Source organism: Hemitrygon akajei, chromosome 9 (genome assembly GCF_048418815.1).
Source record: "Hemitrygon akajei chromosome 9, sHemAka1.3, whole genome shotgun sequence".
Taxonomy (NCBI): Eukaryota; Metazoa; Chordata; class Chondrichthyes; order Myliobatiformes; family Dasyatidae; genus Hemitrygon; species Hemitrygon akajei.
Window position 1 is genome coordinate 145,949,568 of NC_133132.1, and position 23,611 is coordinate 145,973,178.

At 41.1% G+C, this 23,611-nt stretch overlaps 1 protein-coding gene across 2 annotated transcripts in view; it reads left to right on the forward strand.

Moving 5' to 3' along the window:
* Positions 1-23,611, forward strand: part of LOC140733623 (runt-related transcription factor 2-like) — a 165,985-nt gene that overhangs the window by 110,688 nt on the left and 31,686 nt on the right. For both annotated transcript variants that reach the window (XM_073057202.1, XM_073057203.1), the window contains exon 6: positions 17,144-17,320. In XM_073057202.1, the coding sequence (XP_072913303.1) occupies positions 17,144-17,320 (177 nt within the window). The remainder of the gene's footprint in view (positions 1-17,143; positions 17,321-23,611) is intronic.

A 23,611-nucleotide genomic window follows, 5' to 3' on the forward strand; every position in this document is an offset into this window, starting at 1 on the left:
GTCATGGCTAGAATCAGTTCCTGCCTACACAAGGACCTGTTCTCACTGCAATTTGCCCATCACCACAATAGGTCTAGAGCGGATGCAATCTCACCGGCTCTCCACTCAGCCTTGGATCACCAGGACAATCGTAATGCCTATGCCAGTCTGCTGCTTACTGACTGCAGCTCAGCGTTAAACACAATCGTACCCTCAGTTCTAATCTAACAAGCTCCAAAACCTGGGCCTCTGTATCTCCATCTACAACTGGATCCTTGACTTCTTCAATGGGAAACCACAGTCTGCGCTGTTTGGAAATAACATCTCCTCCTCACTGACAATCAACGCATCTCAAGGATGCATGCTAGCCCACTACGGTAGTCACTCTTCACCCACAATTGTGTGGCTAGCCACAGCTCAAGTACCATCTATAAATCTGGCGATGACACAACTATTTTTGGCAGAACATCAAATGCTGACAAGTAGGCGAATAGGCTGGTAGCGTAGTGGCATCAGCGCCAGACTTTGGAGTTTGAATCCAGCCAGCTCCAAAAACCTGGAGAGGGGTGGGCTCCGCCAGGTTTCAGCTGTCCAAGACACGATGAGCAATCACCAAAAGATTGGTGCAAGCAGCTTGTCATGACGGTGCCTTGTCATCACACACACACACACACACACACACACACACACACACACACACACACACACACACACACACACACACACACACACACACACACACACACACACACACACACACACACACACACACACACGATATTAAACCTGATTCGGGGCTATGGTGTAATACACAAAGATTTATTGGAGTAATGTGTAGGCTGATACATTACAACAAATCAGTGCCTGTTAGAGTGACGAGTGAAAGCAGTGTGGTTGTTTGTGACTGTAGTACAAGTGATGACAGGATGCAGTATGAACCGATAATCATGGACAGCTGTTTTCCCTTTTTATTGCATGATCCCTACTCAATATTTCTCAACAAACAACAGTTAATTGCTAATAAGAGCAATTGGACTGGGAATTTTTAGGAGCCTGGAAATGGCACAATGAACAGACCTGGCACAGTGGAGCAGTGAGTATATATTTAGAAAGGCCCAACACACAAACAAAATGTCATTGTAGATGAGCCCATGTGATTATGCTCAACAGACCGGGTCTCAGAATGGATTTAGTGGGCAGATGAGTGGGAATGGGTGAGAAGGAAATAAATACAGGAATGATATTGACAGGATAGGTTTGATGGGCCAAATGGCCTTTTACGTCATGAGAAATATGAACGATAATACACTCAGAGCTTTCAGGTAGCTTGGGAGCTCTGAGCCAAGTGGTAATAGAAGCGGGCTCACGATGCAGTGTGACCCAGGTTGGGGTTGTGAGTTGGTAGTAAGGGTATCATTTGAGGATGGAGGGGCAGTTGTGACCTTGTGGGTTGGGTAAGTCCATCAAGGTATGGTGGGGTGGGGTGGTGGTGGAGATTGTTGGCATGAGCAACTGCTGGGAGGTTGATTGTTACAATCAGTTTGTGTGGAATAGGTGGAAAGTATTCAATAGTGGGGGAGAACCTACCTAGCTGAAAAGACTGACCTGAAGCTGATTGCCAGCATGCGATAGGAAAATGAAACTGTCCTTAGATGTGCATTACGTCCAAAATGATGGTAGCTCACATGTCTGAATGACTTCAGCATTAGTGAATCAAATGCACTGAGGGATGGAAGGGATTGTTTACTCAACATTCGAGCATAGTAATGAATGTAACTGTTAATAAGAGCTCATATTATGATTTCTGACCCCACAACTTTGCGAAAGACCGATAATTCTGATTAGATCCGGAATGCAGTTGTAGAAGCTAGTGCGTCCTCTGCATGGAAATGCCAGCAAAAAATTGGTAGGTGATCTTCTGCTCCAACCTAAGAGTGGCCATCCAGCCCCAAAAGGGTGGAGATCGCTGATGCAGACTGCATTACTTCCATTTCATTGCATTGTTCTTGAGAACCTGAGATGTAAATTCAAATTAATCATATTAATGTCAGAGACAGTGCTCTACTTCATATTTGTTTCATCACAGCAGAGGGTGAACCATAATACAGAAGAGCTTTTGACACCACCTGCCATTCCTCCACTATGATATTGTTCAACAGCCCGTAGTTTTCCTGCTTATCGACTCTTCCCAAAGAAGCAATACTGTCAGATCTGTTCAGTCTGCTCTGTGATGGCTCGACTAATCATCTATTGTAAAGCTATTTCAAATGCTGCAGCATAATCTAATCTTAATTCTACCAGACACACTAATTTATAGCCATAGTTAGCAGATACCCCCTTTCTAAAAAGAGATTTAGAGATTAGCATTATTTGGCACATGTAAATTGAAACATACAGTGCAGCCTTGCATGCCCACAGTCCAGTGGAGACACTGGATTACATAGAGGGAGAGAGAGTTTAAAAGAGGTGAGCGGGGGGATGTCGGCACATCTTGCATGCCACAGAGCCTCAGGAGACACCAGATTGAGTAGAGGAGGCGAGAGTTTAAAAGAAAAGAGCTGGGACAGTCCGCATTTTTGCTCACCACAGTTCCTGAGGAGACATTGGAGCATAATCAGGCGCTTGGTAAGGACCAATAAAAAGAAATTATGTTTAAGCAGAGTGGCCATTGTGTTAGTGGGCTAATGCTGGTGTTGGAAGTTGAGGCTTTGGCGAGGTATAAGCCATAGGTAGATCACCTTATCCTTCACTATTTTTGTTTTATTTATTTTCTATTACACATTTAGAAGAGTGGGAATGACAGACAAGATATTAGAATAGTCCTCTTGCAGGATGTGGGAGGGCAGGGAGGCCTCTAGTGTCCCAGATGAATACACCTTCAAGAAGTGCAATCACTTGCAAATACTAAGAGATCAGGTTAAGTAGCTGGAGCTGGAAGTGGAGGAACTCTGGATCATCTGGGAGGCTGAGGGGTTGTTAGACAGGAATAACAGAGAGTTAGGTACACCCAAGGTGCAGGACATGGGTAACTGGATGATCGCCAGAAGGGGAAAAGGGGTTTGGCAGCCAATGCAGAGTACCCCTCAGAAACCAGGTTGGATACTGTTGGGGGGAGGGGAATGACCTAGCAGAGGAAAGTCACAGCAGCTGGGTCTCTGGCACTGAATCTGGCTCTGTGGCTCTGAAGGCAAGGGGAGAGAAGAGGGGAGCTATAGCATTAGGGGATTTATTGGTTATGGGAACAGAAAGGAGGTACTGTGGATGAGAACGAGATTCCCAGATGCTATGTTGCCTCCCGGGTGCCAGGGTCTGGGACATCTCAGCATTCTTAAGTGGGAGGCCGAGCAGCCATAGGTCGAGGTCCAGGCCAGGTAGCTCAGTATTCTGGGGTTCCGTGATTTTAGACGTGACAAGAGTGGGAAGGATTAAAGGAGGAGGGAAAATGGCTGTTCCAAGTCAGGGAAAATATCAGTCAGGACAGACTGGATAACACAATTAGTGAGGCTTTATGAGTGGAGCTGAGGAATTAGAAAGTTATGAGCATGCTAATGGGCTATATTATAGACCATTTAACAGTCTGCTGGATTTAGGGGAAAAATTTGTAGAGAGATCACAAAATGTTGTAAGAAACATAAAGTTATTATAGCAGGTGATTCTAACTTTCCACATATTGACTGGGACTCCCATACTATAAAATATCTAGATGGGAGAGAGTTTATCAAATATGTTCAGGCAAGTTTCCTTAATCAGTACTTAGAAGTCCCAATGAAATAGTGTGTGATACTTGATCTGCTATTAGGGAATGAGACAGAAGTTTGTGTTGGGGAACACTTTGTATCTAGATATCATAATACCATTAGTTTCAAAGCAAATATGGAAAAAGATAGGTCTGGTCCTCAGGTTGAAATTCTAAATTGGAGAAGGGCCAATTCTGATGGTATCAGAAAGGATCTGGCAAGTATGGATTGGGACAGGCTGTTTTATTTCATAAGCAGGAGGCCTTCAAGAGTGAAATGTTGAGAGTACAAAGCTTGTTTGTGCCTGTCAGAATAAAAGGTAAAGATAACAGTTTTAGGGAACCTTGTTTTTAAGACGTATTGGGGCCTCGATTAAGAAAAAGAAGAGGTGTAGAGCAGGTTTTGGCAGGTAGGAACAAATGAAGTACTTATGGAGTATAAGAAATTCAAGAGAACACATAAGAAATAAATCAGGAGAGCTAAATGAAGACATGAGGTTGCCCTAACAGGCAAGGTGAAGGAGAATCCTAAGGGATTCAAGAGATATGTTAAGAGTAAAAGAGCAAGGGACAAAATTGGTCGTTTGGAAGATCAGAATGGTAATGTATGCATGGACCCAAAGAGAGCGGGAGATCTGAAATGGTCTTTTGCATCTCTATTTACTCAGGTGATGGACACAGAGTCTATAGAAGTGAAGCAAATTAGCAGCGAGATCATGGACACTATACAAATTACAGAGGAGGTGTTTGTTGCCTTGAGGCAAGTTAGGGTGGATAAATCTCCAGGGTCTGACAAGATGTTTCCTTGGACCCTGGGGGAGGTAAGTGCAGAAATTGCAGGTGCCCTGGCAGAGATATTTAAACCATCCTTAGCGACAGGTGAGGTACTGGAAGATTGCAGGATAGCTAATGTTGTTCTGCTGTTTCAGAACAGCTCTAAAACTAAGCCAGGAAATTATATGCCGTTGGGCCAGTCATCAATGATGGGGAAGTTGTTGGAAAGTACTCTAAGGGACTAGATGTATAAGTATTTGAATAGACAGGGACCGATTAGGGATAGTCAACACGGCTTTGTTCATTGTAGAGTGTGTCTATCAAATCTGATAGATTTATTTTCAAGGAGGTTACCAAGGAAGTGAATGAAGACAAGGTAGTGGCTGTTGCTTACATGGACTTTAGCAAGGCCTTTGACAAGGTCTCACATAGGAGACTGGTCCAATCCTGTTTGCTGAGCCCATTGTTTCACACTCTGCTCATACATGACGGCATGGCTAAACATCTGAGCAATCACATCATCAGGTTTGCTGATGGCATGACAGTGGCGGGGCTCATCACCAACAAGGATGAGATGGCCTACAGAGAGGAGATGGAAGAGCTCGAGGCCTGGTGCCAGGCAAATAACCCCTTTCTTAATGTCAACAAGACAAAGGAAATGGGTTTCGACTTCAGGAGAACTCATATCACCCACACCCCCTTTACATCAGCAACACAGCAGGGAAAACTGCAAGGAATTTCAAATCCCTAGGAGTGCACATCACACACAGCCTCTCATGGTCCCAGTACTCAACCTGCGCAGTCAAGTAACCTCAACAATGCCCCTACTTTCTAAGGATATTGAAAAGCGCTGGACTTTGCAAATCCATACTCACATCATTCTACAAATGCGTAGTAGAGAACATGATAACAAGCGGTTTCACTACTTGGTACAAAAACTGCACTGTGGCAGACAAGAAGGCTCCACAGTAGTTAGTCAAAACTGCAAAACGCATCACCAGCACCAGTCTAAAAAATATTCTCTTGTTTTTATATGTCAGTGCTTTGATGGGTTGGTAAAATGCTGAAATGTCTTTTTGTGATCAATTAGCAACTCAACCTTGTTTGTGGGAAGCCATGAGGTGAGGTTTGGATACTTTTTCGACAGAAATAGTGAAAGAAGCTTCAATTCATTCTATCCAAACCATTCCTGGCGTTATATGATGCCTAAAATGTTATTAATCTTAACCTTGAATCTACTCAATAACGGAGCTTTTATAACCATATAACCATATAACAATCACAGCACGGAAACAGGCCATTCCGGCCCTCCTAGTCCGTGCCGAACTCTTAATCTCACCTAGTCCCACCTACCCGCACTCAGCCCATAACCCTCCACTCCTTTCCTATCCATATACCTATCCAATTTTACCTTAAATGACACAACTGATCTGGCCTCTACTACTTCTACAGGAAGCTCATTCCACACAGCTATCACTCTCTGAGTAAAGAAATACCCCCTCGTGTTTCCCTTAAACTTTTGCCCCCTAACTCTCAAATCATGTCCTCTCGTTTGAATCTCCCCTACTCTCAATGGAAACAGCCTATTCACGTCAACTCTATCTATCCCTCTCAACATTTTAAATACCTCGATCAAATCCCCCCTCAACCTTCTACGCTCCAATGAATAGAGACCTAACTTGTTCAACCTTTCTCTGTAACTTAAGTGCTGAAACCCTGGTAACATCCTAGTAAATCGTCTCTGCACTCTCTCTAATTTATTGATATCTTTCCTATAATTCGGTGACCAGAACTGTACACAATATTCCAAATTTGGCCTTACCAATGCCTTGTACAATTTTAACATTACATCCCAACTTCTGTACTCAATGCTCTGATTTATAAAGGCCAGCGTTCCAAAAGCCTTCTTCACCACCCTATCTACATGAGACTCCACCTTCAGGGAACTATGCACTGTTATTCCTAGATCTCTCTGTTCCACTGCATTCCTCAATGCCCTACCATTTACCCTGTATGTTCTATTTGGATTATTCCTGCCAAAATGTAGAACCTCACACTTCTCAGCATTAAACTCCATCTGCCAACGTTCAGCCCATTCTTCTAACCGGCATAAATCTCCCTGCAAGCTTTGAAAACCCACCTCATTATCCACAACACCTCCTACCTTAGTATCATCAGCATACTTACTAATCCAATTTACCACCCCATCATCCAGATCATTTATGTATATTACAAACAACATTGGGCCCAAAACAGATCCCTGAGGCACCCCGCTAGTCACCGGCCTCCATCCCGATAAACAATTATCCACCACTACTCTCTGGCATCTCCCATCTAGCCACTGTTGAATCCATTTTATTACTCCAGCACTAATACCTAACGACTGAACCTTCTTAACTAACCTTCCATGTGGAACTTTGTCAAAGGCCTTGCTGAAGTCCATATAGACTACATCCACTGCCTTACCCTCGTCAACATTCCTCGTAACTACTTCAAAAAATTCAATAAGGTTTGTCAAACATGACCTTCCACGCACAAATCCATGCTGGCTACTCCTAATCAGATCCTGTCTATCCAGATAATTATAAATACTATCTCTAAGAATACTTTCCATTAATTTACCCACCACTGATGTCAAACTGACAGGTCTATAATTGCCAGGCTTACTTCTAGAACCCTTTTTAAACAATGGAACCACATGAGCAATACGCCAATCCTCCGGCACAATCCCTGTTTCTAATGACATCTGAAAGATCTCCGTCAGAGCTCCTGCTATCTCTACACAAACTTCCCTCAAGGTCCTGGGGAATATCCGGTCAGGACCCGGAGATTTATCCACTTTTAAATTTCTTAAAAGCGCCAGTACTTCCACCTCTTTAATTGTCATAGGTTCCATAACTTCCTTACTTGTTTCCCACACCTTACACCATTCGATATCCTTCTCCTTAGTGAATACCGAAGAGAAGAAATCGTTCAAAATCTCTCCCATCTCCCTCGGCTCCACACATAGCTGACCACCCTGATTCTCTAAGGGACCAATTTTATCCCTCACTATCCTCTTGCTTTTAATATAACTGTAGAAGCCTTTCGGATTTACTTCCACCTTATTTGCCAAACCAAACTCGTAACTTCTTTTAGCTTTTCTAATCTCTTTCTTAAGTTTCCTTTTACATTCTTTATATTCCTCGAGCAATTCCTTTACTCCATGCTGCCTATATCTATTGTAGACATCCCTCTTTTTTCGAACCAAGTTTCTAATATCCCTTGAAAACCATGGCGCTTTCAAACCTTTAATCTTTCCTTTCAACCGAACAGGAACATAAAGATTCTGTACCCTCATAATTTCACCCTTAAATGACCTCCATTTCTCTATTACATCCTTTCCATAAAACAACTTGACCCATTCCACTCTCTCTAAATCCCTGCGCATCTCCTCAAAGTTAGCCTTTCTCCAATCAAAAATCTCAACTCTAGGTCCAGTCCTGTCCTTCTCCATAATTATATTGAAGCTAATGCTATTGTGATCACTGGACCCGAAGTGCTCCCCAACACATACATCTGTCAGCTGACCTATCGCATTCCCTAACAGGAGATCCAACACTGCCCCATCTCTAGTCGGTACTTCTATGTATTGTTGCAAAAAGCTATCCTGCACACATTTCACAAACTCTAAACCATCCAGCCCTTTTACAGAATGAGCTTCCCAATCTATGTGTGGAAAATTAAAATCTCCCACAATCACCACCTTGTGTTTACTACAAATATCTGCTATCTCCTTACACATTTGCTCTTCCAACTCACGCTCCCCATTAGGTGGCCTATAATACACTCCTATCAGTGTTACTACACCTTTCCCATTCCTCAATTCCACCCAAATAGCCTCCCTAGAGGAGCTCTGTAATCTATCCTTCCAAAGCACCGCCATAAGATTTTCTCGGACAAGCAATGCAACACCTCCTCCTCTGGCCCCTCCTACTCTATCACACCTGAAGCAACTAAATCCAGGAATATTTAGTTGCCAATCACACCCTTCCTGCAACCATGTTTCACTAATAGCTACAACATCATAATTCCATGTATCAATCCACACTTTAAGCTCATCCACCTTTCTTACAATGCTCCTAGCATTAAAATAGATACATTTAAGATACTCTCCACCTCCTCCTCTCTTTTCATCCCTAGCAATGCATTCAAATTTATTATCCTTTTCTTTCTTCTCCCCTACAACTTCGGGCTGAGCGCATCCCTCCTCCATCACCTGCCTGTCCTCCCTCACACACGGTCTACTTACTTGCTCTACTGGTGAACTAACCTCCTCTCCCATAGTTTCCTCAAATTGATTTCCGCCCCCCCATCTTACTAGTTTAAAGTCTGCCCCGTAGCCCTAGCAAACCTCCCCGCTAGGATATTGGTCCCCCCAGGATTCAAGTGTAACCCGTCCTTCTTGAACAGGTCACGCCTGCCCCAGAAGAGGTCCCAATGATCCAGAAACTTGAATCCCTGCCCCCTGCTCCAATCCCTCAACCACGCATTCATCCTCCACCTAATTCCATTCCTTTTATGCATCAATGACCATAAGACATAGAAGCAGAATTTGACCATTTGCCCTATCGAGTCTTCTCCGCCATTAGATCATGGCTGATTTACTTTTCCTCTCAACCCCATTCTCCTGCTTCCACCCGCAACCTATCAACCTCCAATTTAAATATACCCAAGGATTTGGCCTCCACAGCTGTCTCTAGAAATAAATTCTGCAGATTCACCACCCTTTGGCTGAAAAAAATTCCTCCTTTTCCCCATTCTAAAGAGATGACCTTTTATTCTGAGGCTGTGTGCTCTGGTCCTAGACTCTTTTGCTATTGGAAACATCCTCTCCACATCCACTCTATCTAGGCCTTCCAATGTTCAGTAGCTTTCAATGAGATTTCCCCTCATTCTTCTAAACTGCAGGAAGTGCAGGCCCAGAGCTATTCCCTTCAGTTGTCAAAATTCATTGTGCTTAAATGATTTACGTAATTTACCCGAGTAAAAACCTGCAGTAAACACGCATATATTCTGAAGCTCCATATAATTAAGGTTGAATTAAGGACGGGCAGCATGATTGCAGTTAGTGTGACACTATTACAGCTCTGGTCATTCCGGAGTTTGAAGTTCAGTCCCAACATCCTCCCCGTGGAATGCGTGTCTTTTTCCCAGGTCCTCCGGTTTTTGCCCACAGTCCAAAGACGTACTGGGTAGGTTAATCAGTCATTGTAAATTGTTGTGTGATTAGGTTAGGATTAATCACGGTATTCGGGGGTTGCATTGCTCGGAGGACCTACCCCGTGAAGTTTCACTAAATGAATAAATAAATATTGCCAAGTTATACTCTGTATGAACTTACAGGACCCTGATGTAGAACATAGAACAGCTTCTTCCCCTCTGCCATCCGATCCCTAAATGGACACTGACCGCATCAACACTACCTCACTTTTTAAAATGTTATTTCTATTTTGCATTATTTTTAATCTAACTGCTTAATATACAGTATATACTTAATATAATTAATTTACTTATTTTTTTCTTTCTATATTATCATATATTGCATTGAACTGCTGCTGCTAAGTTAACAAATTTCACGACACATGCCAGTGATAATAAACCTGATTCTGATTCTGATTCTGAACAGTATAACACAGTAACAGGCACTTCAGCCCATGTGTTGTTCCAGACTAATTAAATTAATGATGAAATAGCTTACACAGGTCCATATCCTATATTTTCTACATTTTCATCTGCTTATCTATGAGCTTTTGTCATCCAATATTTTAAAGGCTTGGTTGTTTGTTACGAGAGAAATTATATTATTTCTCTTCATAACACTGAATAAGCCAAATTTAAAAAATGGAAATGCTTTTGACTTCTTAATTTAGTGAGTTTAACTTTGTTTCATAAGTAAATCTGACACATGACCACGGTGTCCTTCGAGATAACTATAGATCCTTACTTACACAGAGAGATAAGCTTTGGTTACCGTAGTTTCAGTGATGTTTTCCTTCCCTAATTGGTTAATAACAGTTTCTGTGTGAAATATGAAATCACAAAGCTGCATGTGGTCTCTGATGAGCCAATTAAGAAGACAAGTTTTGTGTCAAGTAACAAGTGACAAACCAGTTGTTGAGAGGAATGCTGAAACACTGGATAGTAGTGCATTGTTTAATCAGGGTATTACTTCAGTCATTTGCAGTGCTGGATTTCTAATGTCAACAATGTTGATCTGGATAACAGAGACCAGGAATATTTCATTTCTCCTCATCACTTGTTAATCATGGGTTGCGAGAAATTTGAAGGAAAGGAAATACAACCATTCAAGATGCAGTTGAAACTTTTTTAAGGAGTAAAACAAATTAAATCGTAAATAAATATATAAGGTCTATTTTTAGGAGAAGTGTCTTTTTTTCAAATGCTGTTTTGTCTTCAGCTTGACTTTATCCCAAAGGCATATTATATGCAAATATACCCGCAACAACCATTTAATTGTTCAAGTGGTTTACTCAAGTGGTTGCTTTGTTTGCAAAGCTGGTCTACACTGTAGTTGACATTAGGTTGTTTGTTCTGACCTCTAACATAAATTTTGACATCATGAAAATCTTCTTGGATTCTCCTGAGATTTGTTAGGTTTTCTTTGTTCTGAAGCAACTGGAAAGCCTGATTGTTAAGAGGAGTTTTTATGCCAATTGTAGTTGAGCTTGAATTTGCTTTTTCTCAGTTCATTAATGTGTACTTATAAGAATTGATTCTCAATTAATGGCATTCTACCAATAATTACCATTAATGTGATTCTTTTTCTTGAAACATGTATATTAACAAGGAGGAGGTTATAGTCTTTGGCAAATGTTTTTTTAGGGGATATAAAAGAGGATCAGCCATGATTGAATGGCAGAGCAAACTTGATGGGCCAAATGGCCTACTTCTGCTCCCATGTCTTATGGTCTTAATGAATATTTGAAGTTGACCGCAATGCACATTGAAATAGTATTGCTTACTCAGGGTCCCCAGCCTGGTGTCCATGGACCCCTCGATTAATGGTAAGGCTCCATGGCATAAAAGAGTTTGGGAGCTCCTGCTCTCAGTCATTCAGTTACTCATATGCAAAATTCATTGCAATAACCACAGATTTCATTTGCACTATAGAAGTCAAAGATCAAAAGATTTATGTTTCCAGTTAGGGTGTGGTTCTGGAAGATAATATTTTTAGGGAATATCTTGTTCTGAATTATTTGTATAGAAAAAATAGATATAAGTAATAACGAAATTGTGTGATAACCAGAAGAAATCAATTCCTACAACTATTGAGTTCCATGTCAATTCAACAAGGTACCAATGAAAAGTAATTCACTTCTTCAAAACTGTTAAGATTCAAAATAAAAATTGAGTTCTGAACTTCAGATTAGACCTTAAATTAATAACATGAATTTTGCTGTTCTCAATAATCAGGGCAAGCCAATCACTGCCTGTGCACCATCAGTGTTAGTAAATCTTTTGCATAGGAGTTATCACAGGGGTTATTCTGACAACCGGGAACAAATAAAATCTTGCATTCCTGTAGAAGCTAGCCTGTCCTCACAAATTGCAGAAAGGAATCACAGCCAATTAACCAGTTTCAGTGCGACAGTCAGTGTAGAGAAGAATTGTAGAAACATCACAACATTTCAAAAGCAGCAAACAAGATAAATCACCGGGAAGCAAAGTTCAGTGGTAATAGATTGAGGTAAAAGTGGAGGCTAATATTGCATCCTGGGAGGATGTGGAAGAAATAAGTAAATGAAGTCCTGTTCTGCATGTGTACTTACACATGACAAATGGTTACCGTGAGCAGCAGCAGAGTTAGAGAAAGTAACCATTTGTTAATGATGAGTTTTGTAATGCCTCATGACACTTTGAAGAATGGAAGATACAAAATGTAGATCAGAAACATGGATAACCAGGGGTGATGAAATTGAAGGAAAGGTTCGTAGTTTTTAACATTCAGAAGTATATTTAGGAAGTGAACAACAGAGCGTCAGAACAAGGTGATTAATATTTTTGCCACTATTAGTTACACAAAGAACCAAAGGATTCAGTGGATGGGGAGGCATCAATAGAGGATGTAAGGCTGGAGAAAGGGGCATCATGAGTGCATTGAGAGAGCTGAAGACAAGGGTGAAGATTTAAATTCAACATTTTATTGTACTGGAACCAAATATATCCAGTTTACTGAGAGCCAAGGAGAGGATGGAAGCAAATGCTATTTCAGACTGAACAATTTCTGTTTTTCCTAACCTTCATCATAGTTTCAACTTCCCCCTCCAGACACCATCCTTGTAAACCCTTTAAGGATATTTGAGCAATGACTCTGCAACCTCCCCATTACAATCACATCTCTCTTGTAATGCTGTGGTCAGATTCTATGCAGTAATTAAACAGCCTTTTAACGCATGTTGTATATGGTTTGAGACAGCCTTACTAGTCACATCTTGTATACTTTGGCTATTAAAGGAAACTATCCCAAATTGCTTTTAAACCCAGATCATTGATCTGTTCTGCTACCTTTTAAAGATACTTGAGCAACTCCCCCAGTTTACTCTTGTCCAATGCACTACTCAATGTTCTCCCATATATTATGAACTCCTTCACCTCATTGACCCACACCAAATACATTAGCTTATATTTCTATTTACCACTTTTCCAAACAACTAATTAGACCAGTTAAAAATGGATCTAGTGCTTTCCCAGCGTACATGATGAATATAAGTCTTCTCAGGCTTCCAGCTGGGTACAGGTATCAATTTTAACCAACGTTTTGATGACAAACTCTGACAACTTCATCAGGGATGATGGGCTGTTCAACTTTGATCATAAGTAGAAATGGACGGTTTGTGAATATTTTCAGACCAATCTCAGTTTCTGTTCAGGAAAGCAATACAATTAGTATAGTTACTGAGTTCTGGTTTCTAGGCCTAGTTTTAAAAAAATAATTATAATAGTGTCAATTTTCCCTCATAGAATTTTTAAAAGTATTTATTCCTGAAACTAATTATTTTATTGTATTTATGAATCTGAAGAAACTTCAAGAATATGGGGGCACAGCAGAACAGCTAATGAAGTGGCGGGCTGACTGACGGCTCCAGTGGTCAAATTCAGTCCTGATTCTCTGGTGCTGTCTGTGTGGAATTTGCACTTTCTCACATGATCACGTGTTTCCCTGAGTGCCCTTGCTTCAGCCGCATCTCTAAATTGTGAAGACTGGTAGGTTAGTTTGCCGGTGTAAGTTGCCCCTTGTATACAGGTGACTGGCAGAATCAGTGGGGGTGGGGTAGCTGAGGGGAATTAGTGTAGGGTTAGTGTAAGTACAGGCATAACGAAGCCAGAAAGAGGCTCTAATCAAACATGCCTTCCAGCCCAATGTGTCCGCACTACCCATCAACCGCCCATTTACACAGATCCTATATTAATCCTATTTTTTTTAATTCTCCCCACATTCTCATAGTTAATTGGTGTTTTCTGTCATTTAGAAATCAACCAGCTTAAGCCTGTTTTGTTGTCTGCAGTTAGACATTTACTTATCTTCTATTAAAAACAGCCAGTTCAGTCTCGCATGGCAGGCCCAAACTGCACACAGTGACTGGCTTTATCTTGCTTTCATTCTTTCCATTGTATTTACAGTAAAATCAAACAGTTTATGCACCTGTAGACTGTTGTTTTTATTGCTTGTGTTTGTGTTTCCTCACAATGGGATGGGATGCTGAAGGAAAGGATTTGCGTGACCAGCCCTGTTTGCATGCAAAACCATTTTGATTGTGACTAACGACAGCCATAGCTGACCCTGTCATTGAAGATGCAGGGAGATGATCCCAAGCTACTTCGTCTTACGGCCATTTGAAGTCTTTCAATTCAAAATATACAGCAGGTTCACTAGTATAGCAAAGAGGGATAAGTATTTTGATGCAATAGAGCTCTGAAACAATGATGAGTTTTTGAAAAATATATTGAGTTCTGCCAAGAATGTTTTGAAGAGAATATGGTCTATGTTCCCCTTAATAAAATGTCAAGGTTTTATTTTGAAATCAGGACTGTGAAAGGGTTTGTACTTGCAGTGTAATGGGTTGTCTAATTCATTGCATTATTTCAATGCAGTTATCAAGAACAAGTTTGCCCATTACAGCACCAATTTTGCTCAGTTTACTAAAAAAAGGTGTGAACATGTAAAGCAAGCACATAAAGAATTGAACAATGGAAATATATGAACTAACCTGCATTAAGTACTTGAATATTAACATAGACTCAATCAAAATTTCACGAACAAAACAATTGAATGAAGTTGATTTGAATTTGGATATTGTGAATTACAATCAGTGGCCACTTTATTAGGTACAGGAGTGGCTAATAAAGTGGTTTCTGCTGTAGCCAATCCACTTCAAGGTGTTGTGCATTCTGAGATGCTCTTCTACACACCACTGTTGTAATGCGTGATTATCTGAGTTACTGTCACCTTCCTGTCAGCTTGAACCAATCTGGTGATTCTCCTCTGACCTCTCTCATTAACAAAGTATTTTCACCCACAGAATTACCATTCACTGGATTTTTTTTTTTTGCTTTCTGCACCATTCTCTGTAAACTCTGTAAAGACCGTTGTGCATGAAAATCCCAGGAGAGTGCTGCCCTCAACCGCATCTCTTCTATTTCACACACGTCTGCTCTTAGCATATCCTCCCCCCCCCCCACTTTCTGCTTTCCACGGGGATCACTCCCAATGCGACTCCCTTGTCCATTCATCCCTCCCCACTGATCTCCGTCCTGGTACTTAAACTCGCAAGCAGAGCAAGTGCTTCACCTGCCCCTACACCACTTCCCTCACTACCATTCAGGGCCCCAAATAGTTCTTCCAGGTGAGGGGACACTTCTCCTGGGAATCTGCTGGGGCCATATACTGTGTCCGGTGCTCTCAGTATGGCCCTCTGTATATCGGTGAGACCTGAAGTAGATTGGGAGAATGTTTCGCCCAGCTTCTACGCTCTGTCCGCCAGAAGAAGCGGGATTTCCCCAGTGGCCATCTATTTTAATTCCACTTCCCATTCCCATTCTGATATGTCAATCCATGGCCTCCTCTAGTGTGGTGATGAGGCCACACTATGGTTGGAGGAACAACAGCTTGTATTCCGTTTGGGTAGCCTCCAACCTGATGGCATGAACATCGATTTCTCAAACCTCAGGTAATGGCCCCCCCTCCCTCTCCTTCACCATTTCCCATTCCCTTTCCCTCTCACCTTAACTCCTTGAGTGTCCATTGCCACTCTCCGGTGCTCCTCCCCACTTTTCTTTCATCCATGGCCTTCTGTTCTCTCCTATTGGTCTCCTCCTTCTCCAGCCCACTATTTCTTTCACCAATCAACTTACCAGCTCTTTACTTCATCCCTCCCCCTCACAGTTTCACCTATCTTGCTTGTGTTTCTCTCTCCCCCTCCCCCACCTTTTAAATCTACTCATCTTTTTTTCTCCAGTCCTGCTGAAGGGCCTCGGCCTGAAACGTTGACTGTACTCTTTTCCACAGATGTTGCCTGGCTGCAGAGTTTCTCCAGCATTTTGTGTGTGTTGCTTGGATTTACAGCATCTGCAGATTTTCTCTTGTTTGTCCCAGGAGATCAGCAGTTTCTGAGATACTCAAACCGCCCCATTTGGCACCAACAATCATTCCATGATCAAAGTCACTTAGAACATCTTTCTTTCCCATTGTGATGTTTGGTCAGAACAACAACTCTTGACCAGGTTTGCCTGCTTTTATGCATTAAGTTGCTGTCCCATGATTGGCTGATTAGATATTTGCATGAACAAGCAGGTGTACATGTGTGCTTAATAAAGTGGCCACTGTGTGTACTGTATATGTGTAATATATTTTGCTTTTGTGAAGCCTGGACCATCAGCATCCACAATACTTATTATTACTTTACTCTAAAATTATTACTTGCATCTTCCACGTTATTCAGTAATTCCTCTTGGGCTATTCTCAGTCGTCATGTTCTTTTATTGTCCCCCTGTACCCCTTCATACAGGAATTGAGAGCAATGGGGAACTGGTACAGAAGATTTGACCTTGGCACCTGTCAAGATCATAATGAGTGGCAAGGCAGGCAGGCTTGAAGGTCTATGTTGCCTGGCCCTGCTCCTACTTTCTTGTGTTCCTGTGTGCCTTCAACTGTATCAGTTCTGCTCTCTGAAACTTCCATTATTAGAAGGTTCACCTCCAATTTCACCCTTGGAGCCCTCCTTCAATCTCAAATTTTGACCCAGCTTTTGTTAACTCACCTAATATTGTCATTTTGTCTTAGCACCTCTGTTTGTCTGAAAATATTTCTGCAAAGTGTGTGGGGTATACTCTATGTTATTGGGCCACCTGATTTTATTCAATGAGAGATGAATCGTTTCTGTTCATCTACAGCCAACAAGGAGCACCAGCTTTGCACAAAGTTGAAAACTAACAGATGCATTGTCATGAATTACCACCATTCAGCCTTAGAAGACCCCTTTCAACGCTCACACCAAATACTTTCTTCAGAAAAGAATATACGTTAGCATTTTAATTGCATAAATGGATACGAGTTTTTGTTTGTCAATTGCTATTTTCTTCCGTGTTCAACAGGACACAGACAGAAACCTGACGACCAGCCCAAAGTTGGATTATTTTCCGAACGTTTGAGTGAATTAGAACGCCTTCGCCATACTGTGGAGAGAGTGGGTGCTTCAATGCAAAGTCCACGGCCTTCTCTCAATCCTACACCTGGTCCTTTCACCCCTCAGGCTGCATCGCAAATTGCAGGTATATGGATACAGTGAGCTAATTCTTACGTAATGATAATAAAAACAATATCTATGATACCCTTCGTAACCATGTGGACACTAACCCACTAGTTCTCTGGAGTCAATGCTGAAGAAAGTACATTTTTTTCTGCCTTCAATATTTCAGAATCTTTGATCATTTATTTAAAATACGTTGGTTTGTAAATCCTATGATAGCGTATAGTGGCTTTGTATGTTATGCCATAGACTTTTATCAAAATCCGGATCACTAAATAGACTTGGATACAGTATAACGAGAAGGCATTCTTGAATTTTGTTAAGTGCCTTCCATGCTGTGAGTGAGCTCAACACATATTCCTATGTTTCAACATCACATGTCCATAATTGTCTAATGCGGAGATTCACAAAATCCTTAACTGGACGTTGAAGCCTTCTTTGGGTAAGTTTAAAAAATCTAGACCACTCTTCAGATGAAGTTTCAATTATGTCCATTCTCATTCACTCCTTTATTAATGATGGGCTCATCCTCCACCACCCCCAAATCGATTTAGTGGCCAACATACTCTCGATCTTCTCCTTGATTGAACAGATTTAATGAGAGTTGCCGTAAGGAATGCATTTAGAATGCATTCATTATGTCTGACACGGCATGTTCTATCTTGCTGCACACTTTGCATATATGTTAGTTACAGCTCAGTCAGGAGCATTCTTATGTCTGAGTCATAAGGACCACGCCAGAGACTTAGCACAATAAAGTGGCTCCAGAGCAAAATGGATGGAATGTGACACTGTCACAGCAAAGAGACAGAGGGAAATCATGACATCATACACAGCACCAACCCAGATGATAAAGTTCATTTGGATACATTTTTTACCAGCATCTTGTGATTAATAGAGGTATTCCACTTGCATATAAATTCATTTTCCGCAGGGCATGTAAGTGCAAAGTTATTAAGCCCTAATGTGTGGCTGCTTATTGACATAATTGACATTTAAGTTAGGGCTGACAGCCATTTGTTTCTTGCACAATACAATACAGAGACGCCAACTGCACCAGCTAGTCTGTCTGAGATCTGTCAGGATTGGGCATGCCAAGATGTTAATTATAATTTGCTTCCTTCATTACACAATTTACAGAAAATAATTTAAATGCAGTTCAGTTCAATTCAAATAACATTGGGTTCCAACTTGAATATTTATACCTTTCCAAATGTTCTTATAGTAGTCAATAGCAGGTGAGAATCAATACTATTGAGGACATTCTTGAGAGGTGCTTCCAGAAGCTGGCATCTAATCTATAGGGACCTTCACCAACTAGGACATGGACTCTTCTTATTGCCATCAGGGAAGAAGACAAGGAGTCTGAAGACCCACACTCAGTGATTAAAAAGCAACTGCTTTCCCTCCGCCAACAGCTATCCTGACAGTCCATCAACCCATGAACATTAACTCATTATTCCTTTGTTATATTATCTACTTATTTTGTAATTTGTGGTCATTTTATATCGTTGCACTCTATTGCTGTTGCAAAACAGCATATTTCACGTCATATAAAACAGTGATAATAAACCTGATTCTGACTCTGACCTAGACTGAAACTTAAACAATGAAACTCATTAAAGAAAAACATCAGCTCTGGCTTGGGTTACACTTAAGTACCTTGAACAAAATGATAATATCAGATTACTCACCTAGTAAAACATTAACATCAGAAATATGTATTTTCTACATTACAGTGCAGCATTAGACAAAAATACATTTTTACTTAGAGTTAGGTAGATAATAATTACCATCAAGAAAGAAACTAGCAACTTTAGCATGTAAGCTGAAAATTTGAAGTTCCTTCTTAACTTTTACTTCCAGATCAAAACACATTTTTTCCACATTGCCATTTCCTGTATTTAACGTACAAGTCTGTCCTTTAACATCACACCCAAGAGATTTCAGTGATCCTTTAAGCACCAAAAAATTATGGTATCATGGCAATATTCAGTAGCAAATAAACAAGACCAAACTTCCTTGTAGTTGATAAGCCTTTAAAAAATAGTATTGATGTGATGTTCTTTCCTGCTACTGAATGTGTTCATTCAGCTGAGCAGGGTTAAGAAAGGTCCCTATCTAGAGCAGAGGCTCAAAAATTGCCTAAACTTTGTAAACTGGTGCTGCTCATTGATAGGTGTCATGATATACCACTCACATATTTCAATCCAATATTAGATTCAAGTGTCTGAATACCTTCATTAACAGTTGAGTACTGCAGCATAGTCGTCACATTATCAATGTAGTATCCTGCAGTAGGAAGTGTTGATCAGATTCAAACACAGTGATTCAGGAATTTAAATGAAAGCTGCAAATTTCTGACGTCTGAAGTTGTTGGTATTAACCTCAATCCTATTTATGAGCTGATGCGGGCAATATTCCAGACCACAATGCACGAAGTTTGCCACACAGTCAACGATCAGTCATACAGGGATTTCTTCCCCATATCACCATTGAGTTTCCGAAATGATGGCCAATCAGCTGATTGAAAAGTATATAAAGGACAAGCATTCGGAGGACACACCACAATCAACTGACGATGTCTCTTCACGTGGTGCTGAAACATTTGCAAGTAAATTGCCAAGATCAGAGAACAACTCAATCCAACCATTAAAAGGAAGCATTTAAATAAATCTGCAATAAAAAAACCCTAATGCTATTTATGGAAATCCTGTAACTACTGATGTCCTTGGGAGAATGACATTTACCATTTGGCCCAAGCATATCTTCAGACCAAGACACTCAACTTCCCAAGAAATGGCCTAGCATTCCATTCAGTCCAATAAGGCTGAGCAATGAAAGTTGGCAACATCTAAAAGGCCAACAAGAAGTTAACAAATAAACAAAACAATACATGGACATGAAGGTGTTGGAATCTGGATGAAAAAATGAACTGCCGGACGAACTCAGTGGACCAAGCAATAGATGTGAAGGCAAAAGGATGATTGCCATTTCGAGTCAAGTCTTCGCATCAGGTCTGAGAATGTAGAGGGAGGATAGCCAGTACACAAAATGTGAGAAGAAAGGGTGGGACAGGGGTTAGTAAGTGATAGGTGGAACCAGGTGAGAGGGGAATGGCGACAAATGGGCAGATGAAATTAGGTGAGAGAAGGAGAGGTGGAGAGACACCTCTTACATTAGTGCATTACAGGATTAAGTAGCACCCTAGTGCCTAGAATTTTATACCCATTGTCTTTAGCACGGTCATGCTATGACACAGGGTGTTATTTGTAAACAAGGGTAGGACACTATTCTGTCAACTTCCTTCAGCTGAAGTGATCAGGAATTGTTTTACCTGTTATGAGATTGTGCACAGTAAAGATCCTGTTTGTTTAGACGGAATTGTCTCACACCCACATATCATCCAATAGATATCTACCTACTATTTTGCTGCAGGTTTGCAGACTTAATGATAAAATGCTACCTTTTAAAAATTAAGTATTTTCTGAAGGCATGGGCAAATATTCTGATGTTTCTTCCAACAACACAATTCCAGTGCTTGCTGAGCATGTTGCCTGCTCCAAGGCTCCAGACTGACATTGACCAGTAAGCAAAGTCATGGTCGTCGTGCGCTTCCGGGTTGTTTATTGGAAAAGGTAAAGAGAGTAACAGTTACAGCACAACATGACTCATCTGGTAGAATGGTGACAACCAATAAACCGTGCTAAAATTGCCAAAGTGCCAAGTACATTCAAAAAGTAGTTACCTTTGATTCCAGAAGCCTGTCGCCTTATTTCTCCATCCACTCCCACAATTATTCTTAGTCTTTGGTTCTTGCACTGTAGCAGAGAAGCCCAATGTAAACTCCTTGGACATTGTCTCATCTTCTAACTCACCACTGAACTCAACAATTTCAGATACCCAGCCTTTCCCATCAACCTGTAATATTCACTGGTGATTTCTCTCTTCACAAATGCTGCCTCACCTAAAAGACCTTTTCAATTTTTTTTCATTTAAGGTTTCCTGCCACTGCAGTGGTTTGTTCCTCACAGTCCCAGTGCTTCATTTTCTCTTTCCTGTCTTTATCTTTCGTTTACACTTCCTTCAGGCAGAATCAGTTTCAATTAAATAGTCTTCATTCTGCTCTCCAGCTGACAGCACTTGTATTTGTCCTTCCTGGTTTCCACCTCTTCACAGACATATCATCTCAAAGTTCGAAGTAAATTTTATTATCAGATACACCACATACAACCCTGAGATTCATTTTTCTGCGGGCATACTCAGCAAACCTATAGAATAGTAACTATAAAGATCAACCAGAGTGCAGATGACAACAAACTGTGCAAATGCAAATATAAATAAATAACGAGAACATGAAATAACTAGATAAAGAGACCTTTAAGTGAGATTTTTGGTTGTGAGTACATCTCAGTGGATGGGCAAGTGAGTGTAGTTATCCCCTTTTGTTCAAGAGCCTGATGTCTCAGGGTCAGCAACTGTTCCTGAACCTGGTGGTGCGAGTCCTGAGGCTCTTGTACCTTCTACCTGATGGCAGCAGTGAGAAGAGAGCATGCCTTGTTCTCTGATGATGGGTGCTGCTTTCCTACAGCAATGTTTCATGTAGGTGTGCTCAGTGTTCGGGAAGGCTTTACCTGTGATGTAACGGGCCTAATCCACTCCCATTTCTACAACCTAAAACATCCGTGATTTCAGACTGTTCCTTGCTCTGATGAAAAGTCATTAATTCAAAATGTTAACAAATTTTTCGCACAGGTACATAAGAAACTAGAAACCGCAGTAGGCTACGTGGCCTCTCAAACCTGCCCTGTCATTCAACGTCATCATTACTGATCAGCCACAGGCCTCACTGGTTCTATGCCAATTCCCAGTAACCCTCAATTCCCTGATCTTTCAATAAAATTGTTCTGTGAATACCTGCGATGGCCCTAGCATTGCCAGTCTCTGGGTAGAAAATTCCAGAGATTCATCAGATGCCTGACCTATTGAGTATTTCTAGTACTTTATGTTTCCACTGTAAGAATATTTCATTCACCCTTGAACTGAGTGTACCAGCCAGAACATCTCTTCAAAGGTTACACATCCTTTGCTTCTCACTTCTGCTCACACACTGCTCTTTCCAAACCTAATCATATTTTGTTCTGGCATAAATAATGTATGATAGAGTCATAGAGAAGAACAGCACAGAAATGGGCCCGTGCCTATTCCAATTGACCTACACTGGGACCACAGCCCTACCATCCAGTTACTTATCCAAACTTCTCTTAAACATTGAATCGAGCTCGCATGCACCACTTGTGCTGGCAGCTCGTTCCACACTCTCACGACCCTCCGAGTGAAGAAGTTTCCCCTCGTGTATTGTTTGATGCTTTCCAGCATCTGCATTCCAATGTGCACCCATCATCACTACGATGGGAAAGTGAGGTAGCTGCATCAGATGGCTAGCATCCAGCAAAATATTTCTCCTCATAACTTACCTCCCACACCAGGTAGAGTTGATGGTGGCAATTCAGTGTAACTGCAAATAAAGATCTGACCTCTGGTTTGGAAAGTAAAAGGGGTGCAGTAATATTTTTATTTTTCCACTCCTTTAGTTGTGAGAGGTAGCATTTGAGTCCAATCTCTAAGCATGGCTCACGTATAAGTGAAATAATAATGTCACAATCACCTCTGTTCGCCACCGATACCAGACTTTTGACTGTGGCTACATTAACAACTAAATTGTTATTTCTTAACATTGCAGTGTAATCGTACTACACCAAACCATGTCCTCTATTCAGTTGTTGAATACCAGGGGCATTCTTCTCAGTATCTCTTTTGTAACCAGGAGGTATTCTTCATAACATAAGCTCCAAGCAAAATATGCATTGGAATACTTGGGCATAGTCAGCTGTCAGTACTCTATGGGTCACTGCAGACTTTTTAGTAGTTCTCTTTCTAAATGTTTGAATAGTATAAGCTCCTGATGAAGCAAGGAAAGGCTTCTGCATATAAACTGGCTGGTGGCATATTGAAGACAGGGCCACACGTTGCACAGCTTTGAATCTACCTACTGAAAGCCATTCAGAACGCAGAACAAAATAAAGAAATTGGCCTGATATTCTGCTCAACATAGAATTATTCACATTTCAGTTTGAGCTTCATGAGCACTGCCAATTCTAGATGAATGTTGTCTTAAAAGTCTCATCGTAAGACCTCCCACTTGCAACGTGCTAACCCTGTTAAACAGCCTTTTCTCCCCCCAGGTCTTCCTCCAATAATTTGATAATTAGGAAAACAAACTGAAAAGTATATTTTACAATGCTTCACTGAC